The 25,493-nt window shown below is 36.3% G+C and overlaps 1 protein-coding gene across 1 annotated transcript in view; it reads left to right on the forward strand.

The window, feature by feature from the left end:
• Positions 1-310: 310 nt before the first annotated feature.
• LOC150098588 (dnaJ homolog subfamily C member 27-like) overlaps positions 311-25,493 on the forward strand; it is an 80,667-nt gene continuing 55,484 nt past the window's right edge. Inside the window, exons 1-2 of the mRNA XM_090405205.1 lie at positions 311-451; positions 19,940-20,022. Coding sequence (XP_090261331.1) covers positions 401-451; positions 19,940-20,022 — 134 coding nt within the window. The 5' untranslated portion in view covers positions 311-400. The remainder of the gene's footprint in view (positions 452-19,939; positions 20,023-25,493) is intronic.

Below are 25,493 nucleotides of genomic sequence, written 5' to 3' on the forward strand. Positions count from 1 at the left end.
CCTTCAATCCTTGCCATAAGCCTATTTTGCATCCTCATCCCTTTGAGTTTGTCGTGCATTTATGTATGGTAGCATGTATGTCATGTGAGATTTTAAATAAAGTATGCTTTCATTAATATAGTTTCAAAAAAATTATTTAATGTGTAAGTCGAAAAAAGAGCTAAATAAAATTTTAGACAATCCTATTTTATGAATGATCTGAATCATAAAATCACGAAATAAATGTCACCAAATCCTACAATAAATCTTGGCATTCCTATGCATTTGTACTGAGAAAAGATGGCGTTATTTGAGAATTAAATAAGTGAAATGTGAGCTTTATGTATATGGAGGTGGAAAGTATGGTTAACTACCAACAGCCAGTTTGTTAATTGAACTTTATTATATATAAAGTACAATCATGAAATGGCGCATAAAAATCATTGCTTTGGGTAGCGCAGGTGCTGGTAAAGTAAGTTGCTGAACTATCGCGAATGATCCTCCGCCTACCTCCTTAAGTGTTTGCGTTTCAAAAAGGGCGTGATTTGAATTTAGATAAAACATCAGTTCTGTGTACAATACAATAATAAAATATGCGGCTGCATGTGGACGGATAAACGAATTGTAGTAATAAATGCTATGATTAAGAAACTTGATTTTAAATGTCTAATTTAGTACACGAATTTCTGAATGAACAAAGGATGTTGTTTCAAATAAAAATACATCTGTTAGTTACGAAACCAGAACTAAAATAAGAATGGCTGATTGTTAGTAATACTCCTGTTATATATTAAGTCATTTAATGCCTCGCCTCAATTTTATTGAGTAATTCATAGGCCAGTAGCGCACTCAGGATTTAATCTTGTGTGTGTGTGGGGGGGGGGGGGGGGAAACGAGTTGAGTAGACGATTTCAGAATACACACTATGCATCGCATACGACCTCTGACCAAGCATCTTCAATGATCGGTAATTCATAAGTAGTATAGAAATAGAAGACAGGACACAACATAAATAAAAAAAAATGAATTTTAATTAGGAAAATATTTTTAGAAAATTTTCTAGTGTTTTTTCATTTTTCTTTGGAGGGGGCCAGGGCCCCTTTGCCACCCCCCTCTGGGTGCGCCACTGATTCATACCAATTTTTGTGAACTGAAGAACTTTGATTTCCATTTTTTTTTTAAACCTTCCATAAAAGCTGGATTAAGAAGTTCGGTTTGCATGATGAATCAAGTAGTTAAGAAACTAGATTTTAAATGTCTAATTTAGCACATGAATTTGTGAATCCGCAATGGATAGAGTCTCAAATAAAAATACATCTTAATAACTTTTCTAATTTTGTTTTTATTACTAATACACTGATTCCATTTTTTGTCAACTTTTACAGTATGTTGCAGCATTTTGTATTTTATAATTGTATGAATACCTATCTTACTGCAGTGGTAGATAAGACCAGTTTTTGGGAAGACTAATAGAAATACTCAGAAAACATAATAAAATAAATGTTTTTAAACATTTATTTCAAATGACTTTTTTTCTCCCCTTTTTTTTTGTCTATTATTTGGTTATTTAGTCCTGTTCATCAGTGCTTGTTTTTTGAAACACTATATTTTTCTGCAGTGGGTTTACTTATAAAACATAGATCAGTGGGAAATCTGTTAATTCAGAAACTGGTTTGTTATTCTAGTTTTCTGTATATACCTTGAATTCTGTTTTGTAGTATTTGAATAAATATTTGTGGCATGATAAAATTATTGGTCTGTAAATTTTGCACCTTGAACTTATTTGCTTCTTTAAAAAAAAAAAAAAAATTTGGAATCATTACTCTGATTTTCCACTTCTTATAAATAAAGAGCTATGTTAAATAGCTGATTGTGCTATCTCCTCCAAAGTTCTATCTTGATTTCATCTGTTCTGTTTTCTTAAGCTTTACCTGATTTTCTGTTTGTTTGATTTTTTTCAGTACTAATGTGCTATTCTTAATCTTAGTATGTCTGTGTGTGAAACCAGACTGCCTGCAAATATTATTTTCCAAATTGTTTCTTTTTCTTTAAGATTTGCTGTCATATTCCTATTTTTTTTTAATCTTAAATTGCATGATTTGGATACTTTTATTATTTTATAGACTATTTTGATGTCTTGGGCTTCTTCATAAATGCATCTTCAGATGGAAATCTGGCAATTTACACATTTTTACACATTTTACAGAATTTGTTCTTCAGTTCTTTGTAAGTCTGCTTTTTGTTTTTTTCCCCTCCTCACTTTCAGTATTTCATTTGCTATTTGTTTACTGAAGTACTTAACACTAAGTGATATTATGTTCTGTTCAATCTGAGAAGGAGCTGGAACTTGTATGCCTTTTTTTTTTTTTTCTCATGATAATACAACTGATGAAAGGCTGGAAACTTATAGCATCATCAGTTTCATCTCTGTTCATTTCTACACAGGATAGATATGCTGCAAAATTTGCTCTAGAAACCAAAATAAATGAAACTTAAAATAAATAAATAGATGTCCTCCCACAATGAGTCTTCGGACTCCTTGGAGGTGTCACGAATAATAATAATAAATAAGGTAGTCTCACACCAATTTCCTAGAAACTAAATGATAAGAACAATGAAAACTGTTTTGGTTCCAGATAACTTCAGTTGCATTTGAGATATCTGCAGGATTCTTTTTTTAACATGCCTTCTACCCACTAAAGATTGTATACCTATTATACTTTAGTATTATGGATAAACTAAGGATTACATAATCTGGAAACTCTTCTAAAGACCAAACATGGAACTTTTTCAAGCCAGCCACCTGAGGCCTCTAACAAGCAGGATGGTAGTAGTCTCATATCAGGCAATGAATTTCATATACAACCTGAAAACATTTGCAAACATTAATGCCTGCATTAGGATTCAAATTATTCTTCAATACCTTCTCACAAGATTAATCACAGGTGGAAATACTATTCAATCAGCCAACCAGCTGTCATACCAGAATCTAACATTCTCGTCATGTTTTGATGCACTGGCTCAACAATCCACAGCTGTGGACTAAAATTTTGAACCGGAAACAAAACATGATGAAAATGAATGAAATAATGCAAATATTGGATACATATGTGGTTCATGGTAACAGTGTAGCATAAAGGGACATCACGGACACCAGTGTTGTAATTCTCCTCGGTATAACTCATGCTTCAGTACACTAGATTATATCTAATGTTGCTTATTTAGAGTTTAGTTCAATTTTTGCAATACAACATTTGCGAGTAACTAACCATAAGAAAATACTGGAATGAGTGATACCAGAAGTATATATGTTGGTATAATATATAAATAAAATATGATAAGACACATTCCTCTTATAATTTTTTATCTTAACATTAACAAGCACAAATAGAAGTCCAAATGTTGATAGATGATGAAATACAGCACTGAGTATTTTAGCACATAGAACACAAATACTATGTACAGATCTGCCAGAATCAGTTATCAGATTTTCCTATTATCTAATCTCTAAAATTCCAAGAGAATTAGATATTATCATTATAGTTATCCTAATCACTTGATTTTTGTCCAACCACAGCACAAGAACATTTCCCATTGGTTGACATACTAATCGGAAACAAAATTATCTTAATTATCTAACCCACTGAAGGGTTAGATAATTAAGGTTTTTTCATTTGAAGATCGGATAAGTGGGAAATTACGGTATCTGCATTGCAGCAGGGGACTTTAGTCTGCTATTGTGGAAACTGCTTAAATTCATGAATTACCCAAATTAATACTTTATATCTGTACAGTACATGTAACAGTATTGTAAAAGAACTATACCAATGTTTATAAAAATCAAGTGGATATTAGATCCAGTATTATTTCAAAGCCAAATGTAGAAACTATGAAAGTTTCGTAAAAATAAGTTGACCAGAGAGCTTACGGGAATATGCCTGCCAGCATTTACGATTCGCCCTATCATGGATAGGTTTCTGCCTGTCTCTGAAGATGAACCAACCAGTTTGAAACAACTGTCAGGCCAGTGAAATCTAAAAAATGGACCAAATTAGAAAGCGAATATATGCACACCTGGGCAGCGTACATGTTTTCTAAGGTGGTTCGTGCTAGGGTGACTTGTAAATGCCAGTAGGCATATTCCCATAAGCTCTCTGGTCAACTTACTTTTATGAAACTTCCATAGCTTCTATATTCGGCTTTGAAATAATGCTGGATCTAATATCCACTTGATTTTTATAAATTTTATATCTCCAAAGTGGCTCTTTATTTTAGTGCTATACCACTGTAATTTGTGTTGCTTTTACGCTTGTAAATGGGAAGAACCAGAACAGCACTCAAAGAAAAACTAATCCTTCAGCTGCATTTGTGACTAAGTTAATACCTGGGGGGGGGGGGGAAAGAAGTTGAACCACATACTAAGAAATCACTATTGTGGCCAAATTGATATGGTATGATACAAGATTCATCACTCATTTAGCCATAACACTGAACTACCAGTATATAAGACAGTGTTCAAACCAGTTTTAAGTTATGCATCTGAGAATTGGGTTAGAAATAAAATACTTGATCAAAGACTAGAACTAGAGATCAGATATGAGCATGCTAAGGAAATTTAGGTAAGTGAACAGATAGCATCACATTATAAATGAAGATGTTAGGAAGGAACTTGACATTATTAGTATTCAACAATGTGTGAATGGAGCTAATTTCAGATAGTATGGTCACTTAAACAGAATTGGCATCAAATACCAAGAAAAAAGATCCAGAGGAAGACCAAGATCTAGGTGGATGGATCAATCAGAAATAACCTGGAAGACCAAAATATGTACCAGTCTTATACAGAGATGGAGAAGTTTTTTTTTTCTTCTCCTCAAAACTTGTTTTTCATCTCTTAAAACAGGCACACTGGCCCTGTGAATGCACAGATCTACAGGTATAAATACTTGCCCTCTGCAGCAATGGAGTGGCATGCTGGCCGCATTAATTTGCCATGACCCCATAATCAGGGACTTTACCAAACTAAGAATTGAGTAGAAGAAAAAGAACAAGTAATAGACTAATTTGGAGTAAAATTGTTGATACGAGATTAGTAATAATTATTATTTGTCACCTCCAGGGAGTCCAAAGACTCATCGTTAATCTGTAGTACTGTCATATCCTGCACACTCTTTGAGGAATCATATCAGGAAACTGTTGATAATAGTAAAAAATTAATTTATTCTAACTCTTTTCATTATCTTTTCATTATGCCCTCTAACAGAACCTGATTCAAATAATGCACTCTTCTGCTATGTTTATCTTTTATAGGTCCTTAACTAACTTCAACATTACAACTAACATCCAATTCTCATAATTATCAAGATTCATCCACCCGTATAGTGAGTCTCCTATGAATACCCATGATTTTCTTGATGCTTGTTAAAACTTAGATGAATAAATCATGAGCTGTAATCCAATACTGATGTGAGCAGAGACTTATAAGAGTATCATAACTTCCTTTTTCATGAGTGCCTCCATAGCACAACTGGAAGAACAGCGGAACATTGTGCCCCTTGACTGGAAAAGACCTGAGTTCGTTTCGTGTTGTGATGAAGGGAATCCTTATATGGGCTTTTTCAATTGAAGATGAGTTAGCCAATCTTATACAAAGGTAGTAGGGTTTTTTTCTCCTGAAAACTCAGGTTTTTCATCCTGTGTACAGAGAAATCGGCCTTCAGAACACATGCAATTTACAAACAAAAAATGCTGTTGTTGGTGATGTTGGGCAGTTGATGGTAGTAGTAGAGAGAGGGCAAGATGTATTTAGCGAAGTAGAGTGACCTCCTGCGATGAGTCCTTGGACTCCCTGGAGGTGTCATATAATAATAATAATAATGAATGAGGCTTCTTTTAATCAAACTTATAATCAATCTTCACATATCCTCGTATTCATTGACTCTTTCTAAAACTTGTCTGTGCTACTTAGGTCAATGAATTATTACTTTCTTATCTACGTGAATTTACTTACATTTGTTTATATTGAAATTTAAATACCACTTCCATGTCTACTCTTCCAATCTTTTAAGATCACACTGGATAGAATTGAGGCCAAATGAAAAATTCACTACTCTACCTAGCTGATAAAATTTCACTGCTCAATGTGAGACCTCCACCCTGTTTATTAGCGTTACTTTGGAGCCTCTATGGAGTCTGAAACTCATTGCAGGAAGATGAATACCCACAGATCACAACTGTCATATTTTGCCTTGAATACAAATGTTGGAGCACTCCCCACCCCATTCTGACTCAACCACCTGCTAAGCAAAAAAAAAAAAAAAAAATCTCCTTTTCACTTCTTTACTCTCCTGACCTTTGTACAGTTTCCAGGGATGATCTCTCATTCTTGCATCACTCATTATCCTATTCAATAATTCCCCTGTATCTATTTGATAGGCTCCTTTAATCAACTAATACATCTGAATCATATCCTATCTGCTAAGTTCTGAAAACCACATTCTCTCAATCTGTCCTTAAAATTAGTATTTTATCCTGAGACAGTCTTAGTTATTTGCTTCTGCACTCTCCCCAATGTTTCCTTATCACCAATATAGCCAGGTGACCAGATCTTTGGACAGAAATCCAAATGAGGCCTTATATAGTGAAACTATCACCTCTTTATTCATACATGTTGGATAAAGACATATGAATAAAGTACATGGTGCATTATAGAAGCAATTTTCTGAGCAACCCTTACAACTTCTGCAGTATAACCCTCTGAACTTCAGTTCCCTATCCACCAAGATCTGTAGATCCCTTGTCTCCTCCACCTCTTGAAGCAAAGTTCATCCAATATGGTAAACCTTATTTCATGTTCTCTTGGCAAACTACATGGCACTTTGCAACATTGAAATGACATCTCCCATTCCTCAGCCCAAGGCACTAACCTATTGAAATCTTCTTGTAACAACATGTCATAACTTCCTGACGTTGCTCTTTCTAATTTAACATCATCAGCAATCAATGCCATAACTAGCTTTTCATAGGCCCTGTGTAAGATTTAATTTTTGACCCCCCCCCTTCTTGTTTTGGAAAAAAAATAAAAAAACAAATACAACAGAAATAGATTGGTTAATTTTTAACTTTAACCAAAAATGTTATGGAATCGACCCCCACGGCAGCAAAATTAAAAATTTGAAAATGAAAATATAATTCTGATTATTTTTTTTTGATACCCCCATTTGTCCTGGGCCCTGTGCACCTTCCTAGTTACATCGTTGTCAGCAATAATTGAATATCTTCTTTCACATTGTGAACTATATCATTGATATATAAGTTAAACAACAGTGGTCCCATAACAGAATCCTGTGGTATTCCACTTGTCACCATCCTTTCTCGGGATACTGCACTTCCACACACAACTCACTAGCTCCTATAAGTCAAACATCCTTGTAACTAAGCTGCCAACTGACTGTCCATCCCCACCCTGCTCAATTTCAACAGTAGTTTATTGTGTGGTACTTGATCAAGTGCTTTAGCAAAATCTAGAAAAATCATGGTATAAGCATCTCCTCTGTCCAATGTACTAGTCACCCAGGGCCGGCTGAAGGTTTTGCAGGCCTCAGGAAAAAGTTATTAGTGGGGTCTCAAAATATTTTCAGAAAAGAATTTTTTTATTGAAAAATCATGTAATTTTATTAACATAATTTACAAACATTAAATACATGTTGTTATTATTATTATTATTACACATTCCATGGAGTCGACAGACTCATCGTGGGAGGTTCATTCAACTGACAACATATTTATCATATATATCATATCTTTTTCTTCTTCTTCTCCCATAGTCCTAAATGGACCGTTGGGTCATTCATGGCTGGTAGGTTAGCCTTGGTTAGCCTCCTCCAGTCATCTCGGTCTCTTGTTTGTGATGTCAGTTGAGAAAGGGAGGAATTTGTCCATTTTTTGATGTTATCAGTCCATTTTAATCGAGGTTGGCCCCTAACCCTTGGTTCTGGAACAGTTCCTTCTAGTGCTTGCTTTGAAATGCCATTAGCCCTCTTCACATGTCCGAACCATTTCATCTGTCTTCTTCTGATGACTGTCAGAATATTTTCCCTTTTTCTCCCGTCTATTGAATCAATCAGTTTTTGGACATTTTCATTGGTTTCGTGAGCGGTATAGGGGATTCTCAAAAGTCTTCTGTAAGTTTTAATTTCAAAAGACAGGAGTCTCCTCTCATCTTCCTTCAATAAAGTCCAGGCCTCACAACCATACAAGAGGACAGAATTCACTAAGGTGTCAATTAGTCTTAGTCTGGTTGTGATTGCTATTCTGTTATCTTCCCACAATGGTTTTAACTTTTGTAGGGCCACGGTTGCCTTAGCAATTTGGTATTTAATGTCAGCTTTTGAACGACCATCTTGACTCAACATGCTTCCTAGATAAGTGAACTTGTTTACATTCTCAATTTGTTTATTGCCAATTTGTATCTTTAAGAATTTAATGTCTGATTTTGAGGTTATCATTGTTTTTGATTTTTGTGGATTTATGTATAATCCATATTTTCAGTCAGAATCTTAAAATCCTTAACACTCCTTGCATTAACAACAACACATTCTGGTAATGCATTCTATTCACTGACAATTCTCCATGTAAAAAATCTACTCCTCACACCCTTCTTCACCACGCTTTTACATAACTTCCAGGAATGACCTCTGGTTCTTCCCCTCTCATGTTCTACTCTTTTTATAATCCCCTTTGGATTAATCTGATAAAATCCTCTCGCTAACTTAAACGTCTCTATCATATCCCTTTCTTCCTCCTATATACCAAACTGCAATCCACAACCTCTCTCCATAGCCAGCATTCCAAATTCCGGATATTGTCTTAGTCACTCATCTCTGGATCCTCTCCAATGTCACCACATCACATAGAAAACCAGGTGACCCGATCTGAGCACAGTAGTCCAAGCATGGCCTGACAAGTGCCTTGTACCATGCACAACCACTTTCTTATCCTTGCATGTTAGAGTACTTCTTATCATATCAGCACTAGCAATATGCCCTCTAAACTTCAGTCTACTGTCAACCATCACTCCCAAATCTTTAATCTCATCCACTTCCTGAAGTATGGCACCATCGATATAGTACACAGCTTTACATTTCTGCACTCCAAAAGGTAACACCTTGCACTTATTGATATTAAAACTACAACCCCACTCTTTTGTTCAAGTAAAAAGTCTATTCTAATTTTCCTGAAGGGATTCAGCATCAGCAATGCTACTTATAATTCTTCCCAAGTTTGCATCATCAGCTAATAACTGAAGATCCCCAGTCAGTCCACATGATATATTGTTTACAAACAAGTTAAACAGCTCATCATACACAACCTGCTGGTATTGTTCAGAGAGCCAGTCTCCAATTCATATAATCAATATACTATCTATTCCCATTCTCTGCAGCTTGTACAAACTTCATTGGCACACTCTCCCTCGATGAGTCCAAAGAGTCCAAACTGTTGTTCAGTTCTTGTCAAATAATAATAATAATAATAATCTATCAAATGCGTTTGCAAAGTCTAAGAATATCACTGTATATTATTCTCCCTTATCTAACATATTCGTCACCTTATCATAAAATGCAAGTTAATTAGTAAAACAGGACTTATCCTATGATGGTCAGCATGGATTTGTAAATCCATGCTGACGATCACAAAGAATGCTATGCCCATCAACCCAATTCTGTATTCTATTCCTCACCAATCTCTCCAACACCTTTACCACAATGGCAGTTATACAGACTATAGTTGGAGACTTCTGTCTTAGAGAACCATGCTTGTGGAGTGATACTATTTTGCCTTCTTTCCACTCCTTAGGAACCCTACCCACTGCAAGACTTTCGTTATATAACCAGGTGAAGGGCATAACCAACTGTGGTGCACATTCCTTAAGAATACATGGTGATATGTGATCCATTCTCACAGCCTTATTCACATCTAACCCAACCAACATCTGATACACCTCTGTTTCTTTCACTTCCAATTTTCCTAATACTTGATCCTAATTTCCTCTTCTACATATTGTACCGGATCATTTATACCAGTATGATATATGCTAATAAAATGCTCGTTCAATAAATCCACTATATCCTTTGCAGCTGTTAGTTTGCTCCCTATTATTCTATTCTAAATTCTATTATCAAATTTTCTTAGAAATTTGAAAGTGCAGGGCACCTCTGAGTGTTGGGCCTCGGTCTGAGGCCCGAAAAACCACCATCTGAGCTGCCCCATAGTCATCTTATTATAAAATGTAACCAGTTACTAACGTATGACTGACTCTTTACAGACCTCTGATCTCTCAAAAGATTTCCATTCTCATTAATTCAGGTGTGCATTTGTCTTTAACCACTTTTGTAATATCTTCACCACCACTGACCTATAGTTTGACATACTGACCTGAATTCTCCCTTATGTTGTGACATCATTTTTCCCCATCAGGTTAATGAGACCTGAAATGACTTGAAATAGTTATATATTTGGTTTCTGGATTATTTAGATAATCCAAAAACCAAATATATAACTATTTTTTCCTACCCATAGTAGATACTTCAGTAGTCTTAGTAGATACCTTTTTATACCTTTGTAGGTATGATGGTACTAATGTATGTCTTGGTCTAATATGTATTTGTCCCAAAGGTTAGGGCTCTTCTCCATCTTCCTAATGAAATCACAGTTATTCAAGTAAAAAAAACTAAGGAATTATAAATTGATTGGATAAGTCATTAACAGTGTCACCTTGCTTAAAGCATGTGCTTAGACATGTATAGTTTAATTTTTTGAGACAAGTATATGATCACTCAGGTAGCACTCAAGGAATAAATGCAGCACAGCACTACTGTTGTTCAGTTTCAGATGCTTCACAATTGCAGTGAACACTCACTTAGGCACCATGGTACACATTTCATGGGTACTACCAAAACTCACAATCAGGAATGGTTTGTCTTGATCCCATTCTATCTGGAAAAACTAGACAAAATCAGATATGACTTTTAAAGGAATCTCAGCACTCATTTAGTCAATAAACTTGTTGGTTTGAAATGAATCCCAGTCACATGTCTAGTGCCTAGCAATTCCCATTACAATACAGCAATGGGAATTGCTGTGTAGATCAACAGACACTACACAAGAATATTATAGGTGTAGAGGAAGGATATCAAAAATGCTCATTTTACAGGCACTCCAATCCCACCTTGGCTTCCATGTAATTCATGCATGTCCTCATGAGATTGGTTAACTTGCATGAGCAGAGTTTCAAAATTTTTGGCTAGCTCATCAGTCAGGCAAATATTGTCACTAGTCAGGTGCCAGCATAGGGCTATGTTATATTGGTGCTGGTAGGAATGGCCTCAAACACACAGCGATTGTTATGTTTATACACAAACAGGGGGTTTGTGTATAAACAAAATATGCTACTGCACAGGATAGCAAAATTCCCTAGGAATTTTGCTATCCTGTGCAGTAGCATATTTTGCCTGCCCTTCCCCCTTATTTTTCTTATAGTTTATGCCAATTTGGCCGCTCCAAAAAACTTGTCGCCCCCTTGCATATGCACATCTTGCATCGCCGGTAGAGCTGGCCTTGTACACAAATGTAAGGAGTATTCGAAATAAAAGAGCTGAGTTTGTGGCATTGGTTGAGATGGCATGCCCAAAAGTAATTGGAATAAGCGAAATTTGGTTGTCTGAGGAGGATGTGATGTCAGGAATAGAATTAGAAGGATTTGGAGGGTAGTTGAACCGTGGAATGCATTGCCTGATGGAGTGGTGAGAGCGAGAATGGTCAATGAGTTTAAGGAGTGGTATGATAGACTTTGTGTTTCTTAGGGGGACCTCCCCTCCATGAGTCTTGACAGACTTTATGTTCTTAGGAGGGACCTCCCATGATGAGTCTTTTGACTTATCGTGGGATGCCTGAATAATAATAATAAATAATAATAATAATAATTTTCCGGAAGGATAGAGACATGAAAAGAGGAGGGGAGTGCTGCTAATGATTGCAGACGAATTGTGTCTGCAAAGAGTGGAAGTTGATGGTACATGCAGAGATTTTGAATCTGTGTGGTGCAAAGTTGAAATAAACAGGTTAGTATATCTGATAGGATGTTGTTATAGGCCAGGGAATGCAGAGAATACTGATTGTGAAATGTTTAGGCAAATTAGTTGGGCATGTAAAAAGAAGGTGATCCTGATGGGAGACTTTAATTACAGGAATATAGACTGGAAGGAGAAGATAGTGTATGGGAACAAGGAGAACGAGTTTGTGGAATTTCTGAGAGATAAGTATCTTAAGAAACAAGTGATTGAAGCAACTAGAGGCTTTAATGTTTTGGATTTGGTGATAACTTCACAAGATGTAGTTGTTAATGAAGTGTTGACACTGCTGCCAGTTGGTGAGAATGATCATGAAGTACTTGTTTGGGAAGTGATGAAACAAGATAAGGTCGCTGCCAAAAATGGATACATGTGGAAGTATAAAGCAGGTGACTATAGGAAGCTCTGTAGCCAGTTAACATCAGTATGTTGGTTAGATGAGCTAAGCAGAAAGGATTTGACAATGCATGGAAACTCATAAGCAGTATCTGACAAAAGCAATGTATGACTGCATACCGTGGGTTAAGCGAGTAAATAGAGTGAAATGGATGAACAGTAAAATCAAGCAGTACTGGAAAAGAAATTGTTATGTAGAAGATACAAGGGGCAGTTGGTGGTGATCAGATCCATGAAGAGTATAAGGTGCAGGCTAGAATGGTGACGAGCATGGTAAGGAAAGAAAAAGTACAGTATGAGAGGAGATTGGCTGGTCAGGCCAAGGGAATTTTTCTATTACATGGCAAGCAAGAGGAAGAATAATTACGACAGACTAACACTGGTGGATAGTCATGGCAGCAGACTAACAGCTGCAAAAGATATAATGGCGTTATTGAACAAACACTTTATCAGCATATATCATACTGGTATAAATGATCCGGTACAATATATAGAAAAGAGGCAAGTATTAGAAGAATTGGAAGTGAAAGAAACAGAGGTATCAGATGTTGGTTGGGTTAGATGTGAATAAGGCTGTGGGAATGGATAACATATCACCATGTATGCTTAAGGAATGTACGTCACAGTCGGTTATGCCCTTGACCTGGTTATTTAATGAAAGTCTTGTAGTGGCTAAGGTTCCTAAAGAATGGAAAGAGGGCAAAATAGTACCACTCCACAATCATGGTTCTAAGACAGAGGTCTCCAACTATAGGCCAGTCTGTATAACTGCAGTTGTGGTCAAGGTGTTGGAAAGATTGGTAAGGAATTGGATTTGTAAAGGGTAGGTCCTTTTCAGTAATTTACTTGCATTTTATGATAAGGTGACGAGTATGTTAGATAAGGGAGAATCATATACAGTGATATTCTAAGACTTTGCAAAACTGTTTGATAGATTACCATGTGATAAGTTGGTGTACAAGAGCTTGAGAAGATGGGAATGGAGAGTATATTGGTTAGATGGATCAGAGATTGGCTCTTTGAATGATACCAGCAGGTATCGTTCAAAGATCATATCGTTGTGTATGATGGAGCAGTGTCTCAAAAAAGAAGGGTAACCACTGGCATGCCCCAGGGTTCTTGGGCTCCTGTTGTTCTCTTTAACTGGTTTGTAAATGATATATCATGTGGAGTGACTGGGGATCTTCAGTTATTAGCTAATGATGCAATGTTGGGAAGAATTATAAGTAGCATTGCTGATGCTGAATCCCTTCAGGAAGATTCGAATAGACTTTTTACTTGGACAAAAGAGTGGGGTTATAGTTTTAATATCAATAAGTGCAAAGTGTTGCCTTTTGGAGTGCAGAAATATAAGGCTGTGTACTATATCGATGGTGCCATACTGCAGGAAGTGGATGAGATTAGAGATTTGGGAGTGATGGTTGACAGTAGACTGAAGTTTAGAGGGCATATAGATAGTGTTGCAAAGGTTGCACATCATAGTGCTGATATGATAAGAAGTACTCTAACATGCAAGGATAAGGAAGTGGTTGTGCCACTGTATAAGGCACTGGTCAGACCACACTTGGACTATTATTATTATTATTATTATTCCTGACATCTGCAAGGAGTCCAAAGACTCATCGCGGGAGGACACCTACAACTGTGCTCAGATCTGTTCACCTGGTTTTCAGTGTGATGTGGAGACATTGGAGAGGGTCCAGAGGCAAGTGACTCAGACAATATTGGGACTTTGGAATGCTTGCTATGGAGAGAGGTTGAAGAGATGTGGATTGCAGAGTTTGGTGGATAGGAGTAAGAGCGGTGATATGATAGAGATGATTAAGTTAGTGAGAAGATTTTATCAGATTAATCCAGAGGTGATTATAAAAAGAGTAGACGGTGAGAGGGATAAGAACCAGAGGTTCCTGGAAGTTATGTAAAAGTGTGGTGAAGAAGGGTGTGAGGAGTAGATTTTTTACATGGAGAATTGTTAGTGAATGGAATGCATAACCAGAATGTGTTGTTAATGCAAGGAGTGTTAAGAACTTTAAGATTCTATATGATAAATATGTTGTCAGCTGAATGAACCTCCCACGATGAGTCTGTCGACTCCATGGAGGGTATAATAATAATAATAATAGTCACTTGTTAATCATAGACTTGGCCAAACTTTAGTTAATACTATTGGTAATTTTTGGCCTGTTTAACTACCAGCATTGAAGCTAATATCAACTTCTTATATATTAATATATTTGAAAAACTATGAAAATCTTACTTTCTGCCAGAACATGACTGTTTATTATTATCATGTCTTGAATCACTCCAATGAGAAGAAAAAAAAAAAGTTAATTTGTTCTGTGCTATTATTATTATTATTATTCAGGCTTCCATGGAGTCAAAACACTCATCATGGGAGGTCCTTCTTAGGAAACACAAAGTCTGTCATACCACTCCTTGAACGCATTGACTTCCTGCTCCCACCACTCTATCAGGCAATGCATTCCATGGTTCAACCACCCTCCATGCAATGAAACACTCCTCTCTTGCTCACAGCTTTCTTTCGTAACATACAGGAATGGCCGCTTGTCCTTGCTCTTTCTCCCTGTTCCACCAAGCAAAATAACTTCCCAGTGTCAACCCTGCAACTACCTCTCAACAGTTTAAAAGTCTCAATCATATCACCTCTTCGTCTTCTATCTACCAAACTCTGCAGTCCACATTCCCTCAGCTGATCCCCATAACTGATATTGTACAGTCCTGAAACCATCTGTGTTATCAGAAAGCCCATAACATTAGGTGGGATTTCTGAATTGGTTCTGAAATAGCAAATGGACAAGGTCAGTGATATCATATGACACAATGGCAACTTAGAAAACATTCAAAAAAATATTTAGGTTGCGTTTTTAGAATCAGTATAAAGAAATTATGTCCACTATTAATAGTTGAACTTTGGAATATTTTCAATCATTGGATAAATGAACCGATTACCACTATGGATAATTAGTTTATTTTTATTTTACTTTACCATAAAAAATTATATAAATTAAAATAAAACATTATTTTGTTTGATTTTATTCAAATAAAATCAGATAAAAATTGATTTTATTTGAATAGCTTACTTTGCATTATGCCTGATTATTACTACATCCATCTATTTCTCATCCATTTGAGACAGGTAAAGTCCCCTGATTAGGGATTTTAGGCAATTTAATGCAGCTAGCTTGCCTTTTCTCTGCTACATACCTCTATTAAGGATAAGTATTTTATGTCTGTAGATATGTGTATGTGTTCATGGGGCTGGTTTGCCTTTTTGCAGGAGGAAAAACTATGCCCCCTTTGTATGAGAGTGACTAACTGAACTTGAGTTGAAAAACCTTGATAAAAGATCTTCGCATCCTAGATGGGATTTAAACCCATGTCTTTCCAACCAAAGGGTTTTTGCTGACTGAGCTATGTAGGCTCTTTAGTGCATTGTATTATTACCAGTTACTACTTTACATTATGCCAGGGTTCTTTTGTGATGCCTGCATATTCTATCCTCTTATTGACTCTATTCCATTATGATAAAATCAGTCAACCTCGATTTGAGTACATCATCATTTACATGAGGAGCACAATGTGCTCCTCATGTAAATGATGATGTACTCAAATAAAACTGCATAAAGCAGAGCTAAATTTGATATCTCTGATTCTAATATCAGGTTTAATGCCACTTTCTTTCATAATGAGATCCATGTGGATGATGAATAGGAGTAGAGATAATATGCATCCTTGTCTTACAGTTGATTTTACATCAACCATCTTGCTATATTTCCTTCACTTCTAATTGCTGACTTGCAACTTAAATATAGATGGTGTATTGCTGTGTATGATGTCCCATTTATCCCATATGATTGTAGTAGCATTTTAAAAAACTTTTAGAGAAAAGCTTTCCAGATTTACAAAACTTAAAATACAGATCCTTGTTATATTCCATGATTTCTCAACTATTTTTCATAAGGTGAACATCTGATGTTGACAACCTCTATTTGGCTTGAACGCAGCTTGTTCTTTTCCAAGTTGTCTTCCACAACTTTTTTTTGCCTCTTTTCAAGTTGGACCACAATCTCATACAAGTCTCTTTTCTCACAGAATGCTCCTCCTCCAACCACTCCCAACCTCACATCCTCTGGCACTACAAAGGAGCCAATTGGGATGACCTCTAGAATTTCAACTCCTCCTTTCCTTGGTCTGACACCTGCTGTGAACTAGTCACAGAATTATTATCACTGGTATGAAAGCCTTCAACCCCCTATTCAACCCATAATCCACATCCCCTTTCCAAGCCCTGGTCAAAAATTTAGCTTACTGCATATGGCCCACATCAAGAACTCCAGCTTCATACTCTGCCTACCAAAGCACACAACATATGCAAATCAGTCATCATTAGATCCAATTATGATTTCATCAAGGCTACCAGCAGAAAACTCACCTTCTGTCCAAATGGAAGCCATGCCTTCTGGTCACTTGCTAAGGTCATTGGATTCAATTTCTGCTCTCCTACACTTCCCCCTCTTTCTTATCTTGGTGGCATCACTGTTACTTCACCCAAACATAAAGCTGATCTCCTGGGATAACTCTTTTCCTCAAACTTCTGAACAGAAGACCAAGGGAAGTCACTTCCTACCGTACTAGAATCCAAGCACTGTATGCCTCCTATAGTTTTTTGATGAAAAGTCATCAGAAAACTACTAAATAATTTGTATACTAAAGAGTCTTCTGGTCCTGATGGCATTTCCCCAATTGTCTTCAAACATGCTCCAGAGCTAACACCTATCCTGCATCATCATCTCTAGAATTTATTATACTTATCTGGTACTTATCCCAATGCATGGAAGCAATCCATGCATTGGGATAAGTTAAATCTGTCCTATTCCAAAAAAGGATGAAAGAAGTCTATCATCAAATTACCAACTAATTGCTGTCACCTCTGTCCTCTCCAAAATAATGGAAAAAGTCATCAATAGCCAACCTCTCCTCCACAAATTATGGCCCTGCAAATTAATGAGCAACCACCAGTATGGATTCTGGCATTCAAGATTCACAGTTGACCTTGAAGATTATATCACCCACCACTGAACATGTACCATGGAAGTTCTTCAATGGAGGTTACAAAGGATGATATCCTTTGTAACCAAGTCTCCCTCTCTTTCTCTCTCTCTCTCTGTGCATCTTGAGGTACACCAAACCACTGCTACACCATCCAAAGATTGATTGGTGTAGCAGTGCTACTTGACTATGGAATATGATCATAGAACAAGGTAGTATCCAGTTGCCTTCCTTGTTCCAGTAAATATTTATATCTGTAGATATGTTCATGAGGTTTTTGCCTATTTTGAGGGATGAAAAATCCAGGTTTCTGGAATAAAAAACCACCCTTTGCCTCCATATGAAACTGGATAACTCACCTCTTATTGGAAAGGCCTGATAATAACTCTTTACATCATAGATGGGATTCAAATCCCATCTATGATGGAAATGATGCAGAGGTCACTGATGTGTAGAAGTAGGGAGATTCTTGTACTGTTGTATAAGGCTTTGATTAGGCCACATATGAACTATTGTGCCCAGATTTGGTCATCTGTTTTTCAGAAGGATGAAGAGATGTTGGAAAGGGTCCAAAGGCGACTGACTAAGATAGTTTCTGACCTCTGGAATGTCGAGTATGAGGAAAGATTGAGAAGATATAATTTACAGAGTCTGGTGGACAGGAGGAAGAGGGGAGATATGATAGAGACCTACAAGTTGGTAAGGGGTTGTTATAAGATCAATGGTAGAGAAGTTCTACAGAGAACAGTGGGAGATCAGGGGAGAACTGGAGGTCATCCCTGGAAACTATATAAAGAGGGTGTGAGTAGGGGAGTGAGAGGCATGTTTTTTTTTTCATGCAGAGTTGTGAATGATTGGAATGCCTTGCCTGAGATTGTGGTGTCTGCAAGGAGTTTGAATGTGTTCAAGGCATGGTATGATGAGCTGTGTGTGTATGTGTGATAAAAGCACCTCCCAGATGAGTCTTTGACTCCATGAAGTCTTGAGATAATAATAAATAATAATAAATCCAGGAAGCTGATACCACATAATTAGTTCAATGTGGGAGGCTCCCACTTTGAACTAATCATGCCAGCAACTCCTTCTGCATATTCTGGATGCTTTTGGCATTAGTATACATAAACTGCAGTATCATCCTTTGGGCTACAAATACCAGACTTGATAAGATACATTCAGCATAATTTTTTTTGGCTTTCCACCATTCACTCATTGACTTGTCTCAAGGGCATCTGCGCGCGCGTGCGCACACACACACACACACACACACACACACACACACACACACACACACACACACACACACACACACACACACACTCTCTCTCTCTCTCTCTCTCATCTGCATCCCCTATTCCCCAGAAAAAAAAAAAGAAAAATCTGTTTTCCCCAGACTCTGCACTTCTGAATTGTTACTGAACAACACTTTCTCAACACACCTAACTTCAAATGCAGACCATCAGCCTTATATAAGTCTTTTCATTCATTAAACTCACTCCACACCATTCCTTCCACACAACAATACACATTGGTTCATTTGCAATCATGGTCCTTCCTGCCAGCTTGCCTTTATCACGCTATATCAGCAGACTCAATCTTTTTCTCACACTCTTATTATTTGCAATTGAGGAAAGTGTGATTTCATTGAAGCATGATCATCACACTTTCCTCAAGCTCTCCTCTTATAGAGTCTCCAAAGAAAGCTCTCTCCTTACACTCCCTCTTTTGCTTGCTGCTTGCCAGAGATTTTTCCAACTGTTCTATCTCATATTTTGTTCTGTGACTCCATGTAAACATGTATTACTCTTTCATTATTTTCCTCATCTTTCATTGTTTCTTTTATGCTTTCACCACTTTCCTTTCAACAACAACTCTACTAGCATTATCACTTGCATTTTCAAACCTTTTGTCTTTCAGCTCTCTGCTATTATCTCTCTCTCTCTCTCTCTCTCTCCAGTAGTGGATGAGAGAAAAAACATTCTACTCATCCATCTGTTCTTATTGAACTTTATAAAGTTGGGTAATTTATTATTCTTCCACTACCTGTTACCCTATACGGTATTTAGCCTATATCTAACTGATGGGCTTCTTCCACCAATGTATCACAGACTCAAGCAATCAGCTCATGTTCTCTATTCTTTTTTTCCTTACCAATAGTACAATGTTTATTGAGTTCTTACCTGAATTACGTATTGGAAATTTTTCAAGTGAAAAAAACAAACAAACAAAAAAAAAAGTTTAATTAAAAAAAAATTGAATTAAAATTAAATGCTTTATCCCATTTAATATTTTCTGGTGTTAACCTCATTTTTTATTTTTTAAACAGCTTTTAACATTCTTTTTATATTTCATTCTGTTTTCTTTTCTAGAGTTGTATTATCAAGAGATTTTGTGAAAAACGATTTATTACTAAATATGCTGCTACCATTGGCATTGACTATGGAGCTACCAAGTATAAAATCATTTTTTTCATATTATTTTTATAGTATTACTAGACTTTTATTATTAATAGTAATGCACACCCTAATCTGATTCCTTGACTGCTCAATAATGCATGTTATGCATTCATAATTATTTAACCTATGTAACAGAAAAATAAAATAATTTTTTCTTTCTGATAATTTTTAATAATTAATTGCATTTCGTACAAGGTACAAAACTTATACATGCATGCAGGTACACAGAAGGAAGACAAACAGTAGACTGAGTTTAAATTAAAGATACCAAGAAATTATATATTTGGTTTAATCCTTTATTCAAGTGTAAACAAACAAAGTTTGCACCTGAAATATTTTTAGGACTGGGACACTTGTATATAGAAGCTGATGACTTCACATCACTTGCCTTAGTATCCCATAATGCAAAGCACATATCCTTATGGGTATGCGTAATGCTATGCATTATGGGAAGGATCACTACCCAGACCAGTTTCGAGTTTTATTGAGATCTTGTCAGTGGGAGCCAGACCCAAAGGTGGTAGAACATAAAACGTTGCTGACTTGATGGGTGAAGCATAAATGCTTTTCATATTCCCCTTTGTCTGAGGGGGAGTTCTTTGAGTGGAGAGTTATTGAGCATTAAGCTTGCCCTGGAACGGCAGTGAGATTAGCTTTGGTCAGCTGAGCATAAAATTGACTTGGATCTTTTGTATTTGTAGAATTCTGTTTCATTGTAGTCTGAAGCTTGCTTGATCAGTGGGTTTGGATGATTGTTTGTCTTGGTGAAGAACTTTGCTGCTAGATCATGGAGGAGAGATGCGATGTAGGGAATGTAGACTTCTCTGTGAATCTGGGAGTTTCTGATAAACCATGGGGCATCCAGAATCATTCTCAGGCATTTATTCTGTATCCTCTGCAGTTTTTGAATATTTGTATTCGAGGTGTGGCTCCATGCAGGAGATGCATAAGTGATGACTGGGCATATTACCATCTTGTATATTTCCAGGTATCCAGTTTACTTCTTCTGTTGATCATGGGCTAGAGCTGAGCGATTGCTTTGGATGTCTTCGAGCTTATGTGATGACTGGGCATATGATTGGTGAATTGGAATTTTTTGTCAAGCATGACACCGAGGTATTTGACTTCACTCTACCATGGGATTTTGACACCTAGCAGGTGTATGTCTTCCTTGATCTGAAACTTCTTTTTGGTGAACAGGATGGCTGAACTCTTCAGTGGGTTTGCTTGGATCCTCCAGTCCATCAGCCATTTTTCCAATGTATGAATACTGTCTTGGAGTCTTTTGATAGCTAGTTTAGGACTGAGAGATCTAGATAATAAAGCGGTATCATCTGCATATTACTGTGATTGTTGAACTTGGATTTTGAGGAATATCAACTATGTAGATAGAAAACAGCAGAGGAGCCAGAAGAGAACCCTGCGGCACACCTGCCAGGATCTTGCATCTAGTTGATACAGTTTCATTTATTTTTACTTGCATGAATCTGTCCTTAAGGTAACTATCTATGATTTTTATTAGATTAGTTGGCATTAAATTTGATGAGTTTGTGGAGGAGACCCTGATGCCACACCTTATCAAAAGCCTTCGCAGCGTCTATAAAGACTGCAGCAGTGTGGAAGTTCCAGTTGAAACCTGTGGTGATAAATTCAACCAGTCTGTGTATCTGTTGTGTGGTGCTATGGTTTTTTCTGAATCCGAACTGCTCATTAGGGATAATGCCTAGTTTATCTGTTGCTGATTGAAGCCTTGTAAGGATGACTTTTTCTGCAACCTTACCCAGGCTGGACAATTAGACTGATAGGTCTGCAGCTTTCGGGAAGTTGAGGGTTTTTTCCAATCTTTTTGATTGGTGTGATGTCAGCCATTTTCCATGTTAAGGGAAAATATTTAAATCTGAGGATAGCATTTATTATATTGACTGGATGCACAATGGCTTTTCTGAGGCGTAGTTTGATTCAGTGGTGTAGCTAGAGCTTTTGCTGCCCGGGGCGGTCCCTGAGTTTGTGCCCCTCTCAATCTTCTTCTTCAAGTGTCATTTCCTAGGAGGAGGTTGGCAACCATGTCATGGAACCTTTTTCTTTCTTTTGCTGCTCTGGAACATTTATGGTCTAGTCCAGTCCTTAATGTCTTCAAACCACATTCTTCTGGGTCTGCCTCTCCCTCTTTTTCCATCCAATTTCCCTTCTAATATTAATTTCTGAATGCCTTCTTGTCTAGTTAGATGTCCAAAATATTTAAGTTTTCGCTCTTTAATTATTTTCATTAATGTTCTTTTCATTTTTGCTTTCTTTAAAACATCTCCATTTTTCATTTTCTCTGTCCATGGTATTTTCAACATTTTTCTGATGGTCCACATTTCAAAAGCTTCTAATTTTTTCTCTGCTTCTTTATTTAGAGTCCAAGTTTCACTGTTGTAAAGAAGGCTTGACCAGATAAAGCATTTTATTAATCTTTTTCTTGTGTCTATATTAATGTCTCTGGATGTTAGAACAGTTTTCATATCAGTAAAGGCTTTTCTTGCTATCTTTATTCTTCTTTTTATTTCTTTAAGGGAATTTCCTTTGTTAAACATTTGTCCCAAATATATAACAGACTGAACCTGCTCAATTTTCTTTTTGTTAACAGTTATGTTCAGTTTCTTATTTATTGGTTCTTTTGATATAATCATGCACTTTGTTTTCTTTAGGTTAATAATTAGTCTCATGTCTAAGCTTCTGTTGTAAATTTCTGTGATTAAGTTTTGAAGATCATCTTCAGATTCAGCTATAAGAACTGTGTCATCTGCACATACCTGAAGTTGTTGAAGTTCCTACCTCCGACTTTTACACCCTTCAGTTCTGAAATATTTTTAAAAACTTGCTCACTATATATATTGTACAGTAAGGGTGATAAGACACATCCTTGCCTTACTCCTTTTTTGATTTCAAAGTTGTCAGAATATGTATTTTTATATCTTATTGAGGCCATTTGATTCCAGTATATATTTGTAATTATACATAGATTTTTTTCCTTTTAACCCATTATTCTGTAGGATATGTATTAATTTCTTGTGATCTATTGAATCAAATGCTTTGGTGTGATCAATAAAACAAAGATATATGCTTTTCTGGTTGTCAAGGCTTCTTTCACATAATGTTTTCAAATTGAAGATTCCTTCTCTTGTATACCTTTGTCTTTTTGAAAACCTGATTGAGTGTTTTCTATTTCTACTGACAAAGTGCCTTTTATTCTTTCTAGGATTATTCTCAGTAGTAATTTTGTAACATGGCTTGTTAAACTTATTAGTCTATATTCTGTACATTTAAAATTTCTTGGAATTTTGGGAATAGTGACAAAGACGGATTTCCTTAGATCATCAGGGATGTATCCTGAATCATAGATGTTATTAAAAATAACCTTTAGGTCATTAAGTGTGTTTTCATTTACTTTCTTTAACAATTCAATAGGGATCTGATCAGGGCCTGGTGTTTTACCTGTTTTCATTTGACTTAGAGCGTATTCTGTTTCTTCATATGTAATTGATTCATCATCCATATTTTGTAAATCTGGTGGGTCTGTGCAATCAGAGTCAAACAGTTCTTTTCCATATTTTTTCCATCTTTTTATGATATCTTGTGTCTCTAGTAGCATTTTTCCATTTTGATCTTTTATACAAGGATTATGGTTGAAATTTTTCTTTTTATTTGTCAGGGCTTGGATTGATTTATGCATTTCTTTACTATTGTGTTTCTTGTCCAGTTCCTCTATTTCTTTACATTTTTCATTTAGCCACTTGTCTTTAGCCTTCCTGCATTCATTTTTTATAATTTTACTGAGTATTCTATACTGTTGTGTACTTTTCTTTTTTCATCTTTCATTTATAAGTTCTAGTATTGATTCAGTCATCCAGGGTTTTTTCTTATTGTATTTAATTTTGGGGATAACCTCGTTAGCTGTCTTATATATTGCACTTCTAAAATTTGACCACTTGTTTTCAATTTCCTCTGTGTTACAAAGTATACTGTCATCTGTTTTATATCCTACATGATCTAATTTCTTCTTAATTTCTGAGTTAAACACCATTATGTTGTCAGGTATATTCAGAGCTGTGAAGTCAAGTCTTTCAGTATGATTGTTTTTTTTAGAAATATTTTTTAGTTTAATTTTTAAAGTGGACACAACAGGGTTATGATCTGAACCTATATCAGCATGAGTATGTTTTTATGTTGGTTATATTATTTTTGTATCTATTATTTATCATTATGAAATCTATTTGGTTTCTTATAGAGTTATCTGGGTTTGTCCAAGTATACAGTCTGCACTTTGGATGTTGAAAGAAAGTATTCATTAAGCGCAAGTTGTTTTGAATGCAGAATTGTATCAATCTCTCACCTCTTTCGTTTCTGTCGCCTAGTCCAAATTTTCCAACAACTGGATTTTCTTCCCCTTCTCCAACCTTTGCATTCAAGTCACCCATCACTATGAATATCTCATTTGATTTTACATATTCTATAGATTTTTGTAAGTTATTATAAAAATCTTCTATTTCTTCATCATTGTGAGTCATCGTAGAGACATAAACCTGGATAATTATGATGTTAAAAGGCTTTGCAGCTAATTCAATAAGTATTATTCTTTCGTTTATGGGCCACAGCCCCCCACACATTTCAAGATATCTTTCTTAATCATGAAACCCACTCCATATTCATGCTTCTCTCCACCAGAATATACAAATGTAAATCCCTCTTTCTTTAGTTTTCCCATGTTAGGCCATCTTGTTTCACTAATTCCCATCACATCAACTTTAAGTCTTTTTATTTCCTGTATAAGGTTGTCAAAATTCCCTAGTTTATATAATGTTCTCACGTTCCAAGTTCCAATTTTCAAGACTCTGTTTCTTGTTTTCAAACGAGGAATATCAGATGCCAACCTTCCTTTTGGATTTAAGTTGACATCATCATGGAGTGCACTTGCAGCGCTCGTTTTAATCACAGTTTCAGTGTCTTCTTCTCTGTAACTATTTACAGCTTGGGACATTGCAGAGGTTCCAACTTCCAAAGCATAGCTTGTAAAATATTTCTGTTTCTCGATGGTCGACTATAGGATAGAGGATAGTAACGTGGTGAGGCCCCGATCTCTTCCACATCTGCAATAGCCAGCTAACTTGGCTCACTCTGTCAGCCATTGATCTGTATTCAGAATCTTCCGCCTTCCAGTTGTTTCATATTGTCGTTGATATATGAATTCTTCCACCAATGATGAAACAGCAGATGTCATTGTAGTCCTAACATCTCCCACGCTAGCCACATAACGTCTTGGGAGATGCACTTTACATTTCTGCCAGCTCTTTGCTTAGTATCAACTTTGCCATGACTCATTACGAAACCATGTTTCCCTGGGGGGGGGGTCCACGTGGAGGCATGATACTAAGACTTCCTGGGTATGGCCCTCCAGACTTCACCGAAATATTGGCACTGTCATCTA

The sequence above is a fragment of the Typopeltis vanoorti genome, chromosome 15 (assembly GCF_054136105.1).
Source record: "Typopeltis vanoorti isolate ZY-2024b chromosome 15, IOZ_Tvanoo_1.0, whole genome shotgun sequence".
NCBI classification, from domain to species: Eukaryota; Metazoa; Arthropoda; class Arachnida; order Uropygi; family Thelyphonidae; genus Typopeltis; species Typopeltis vanoorti.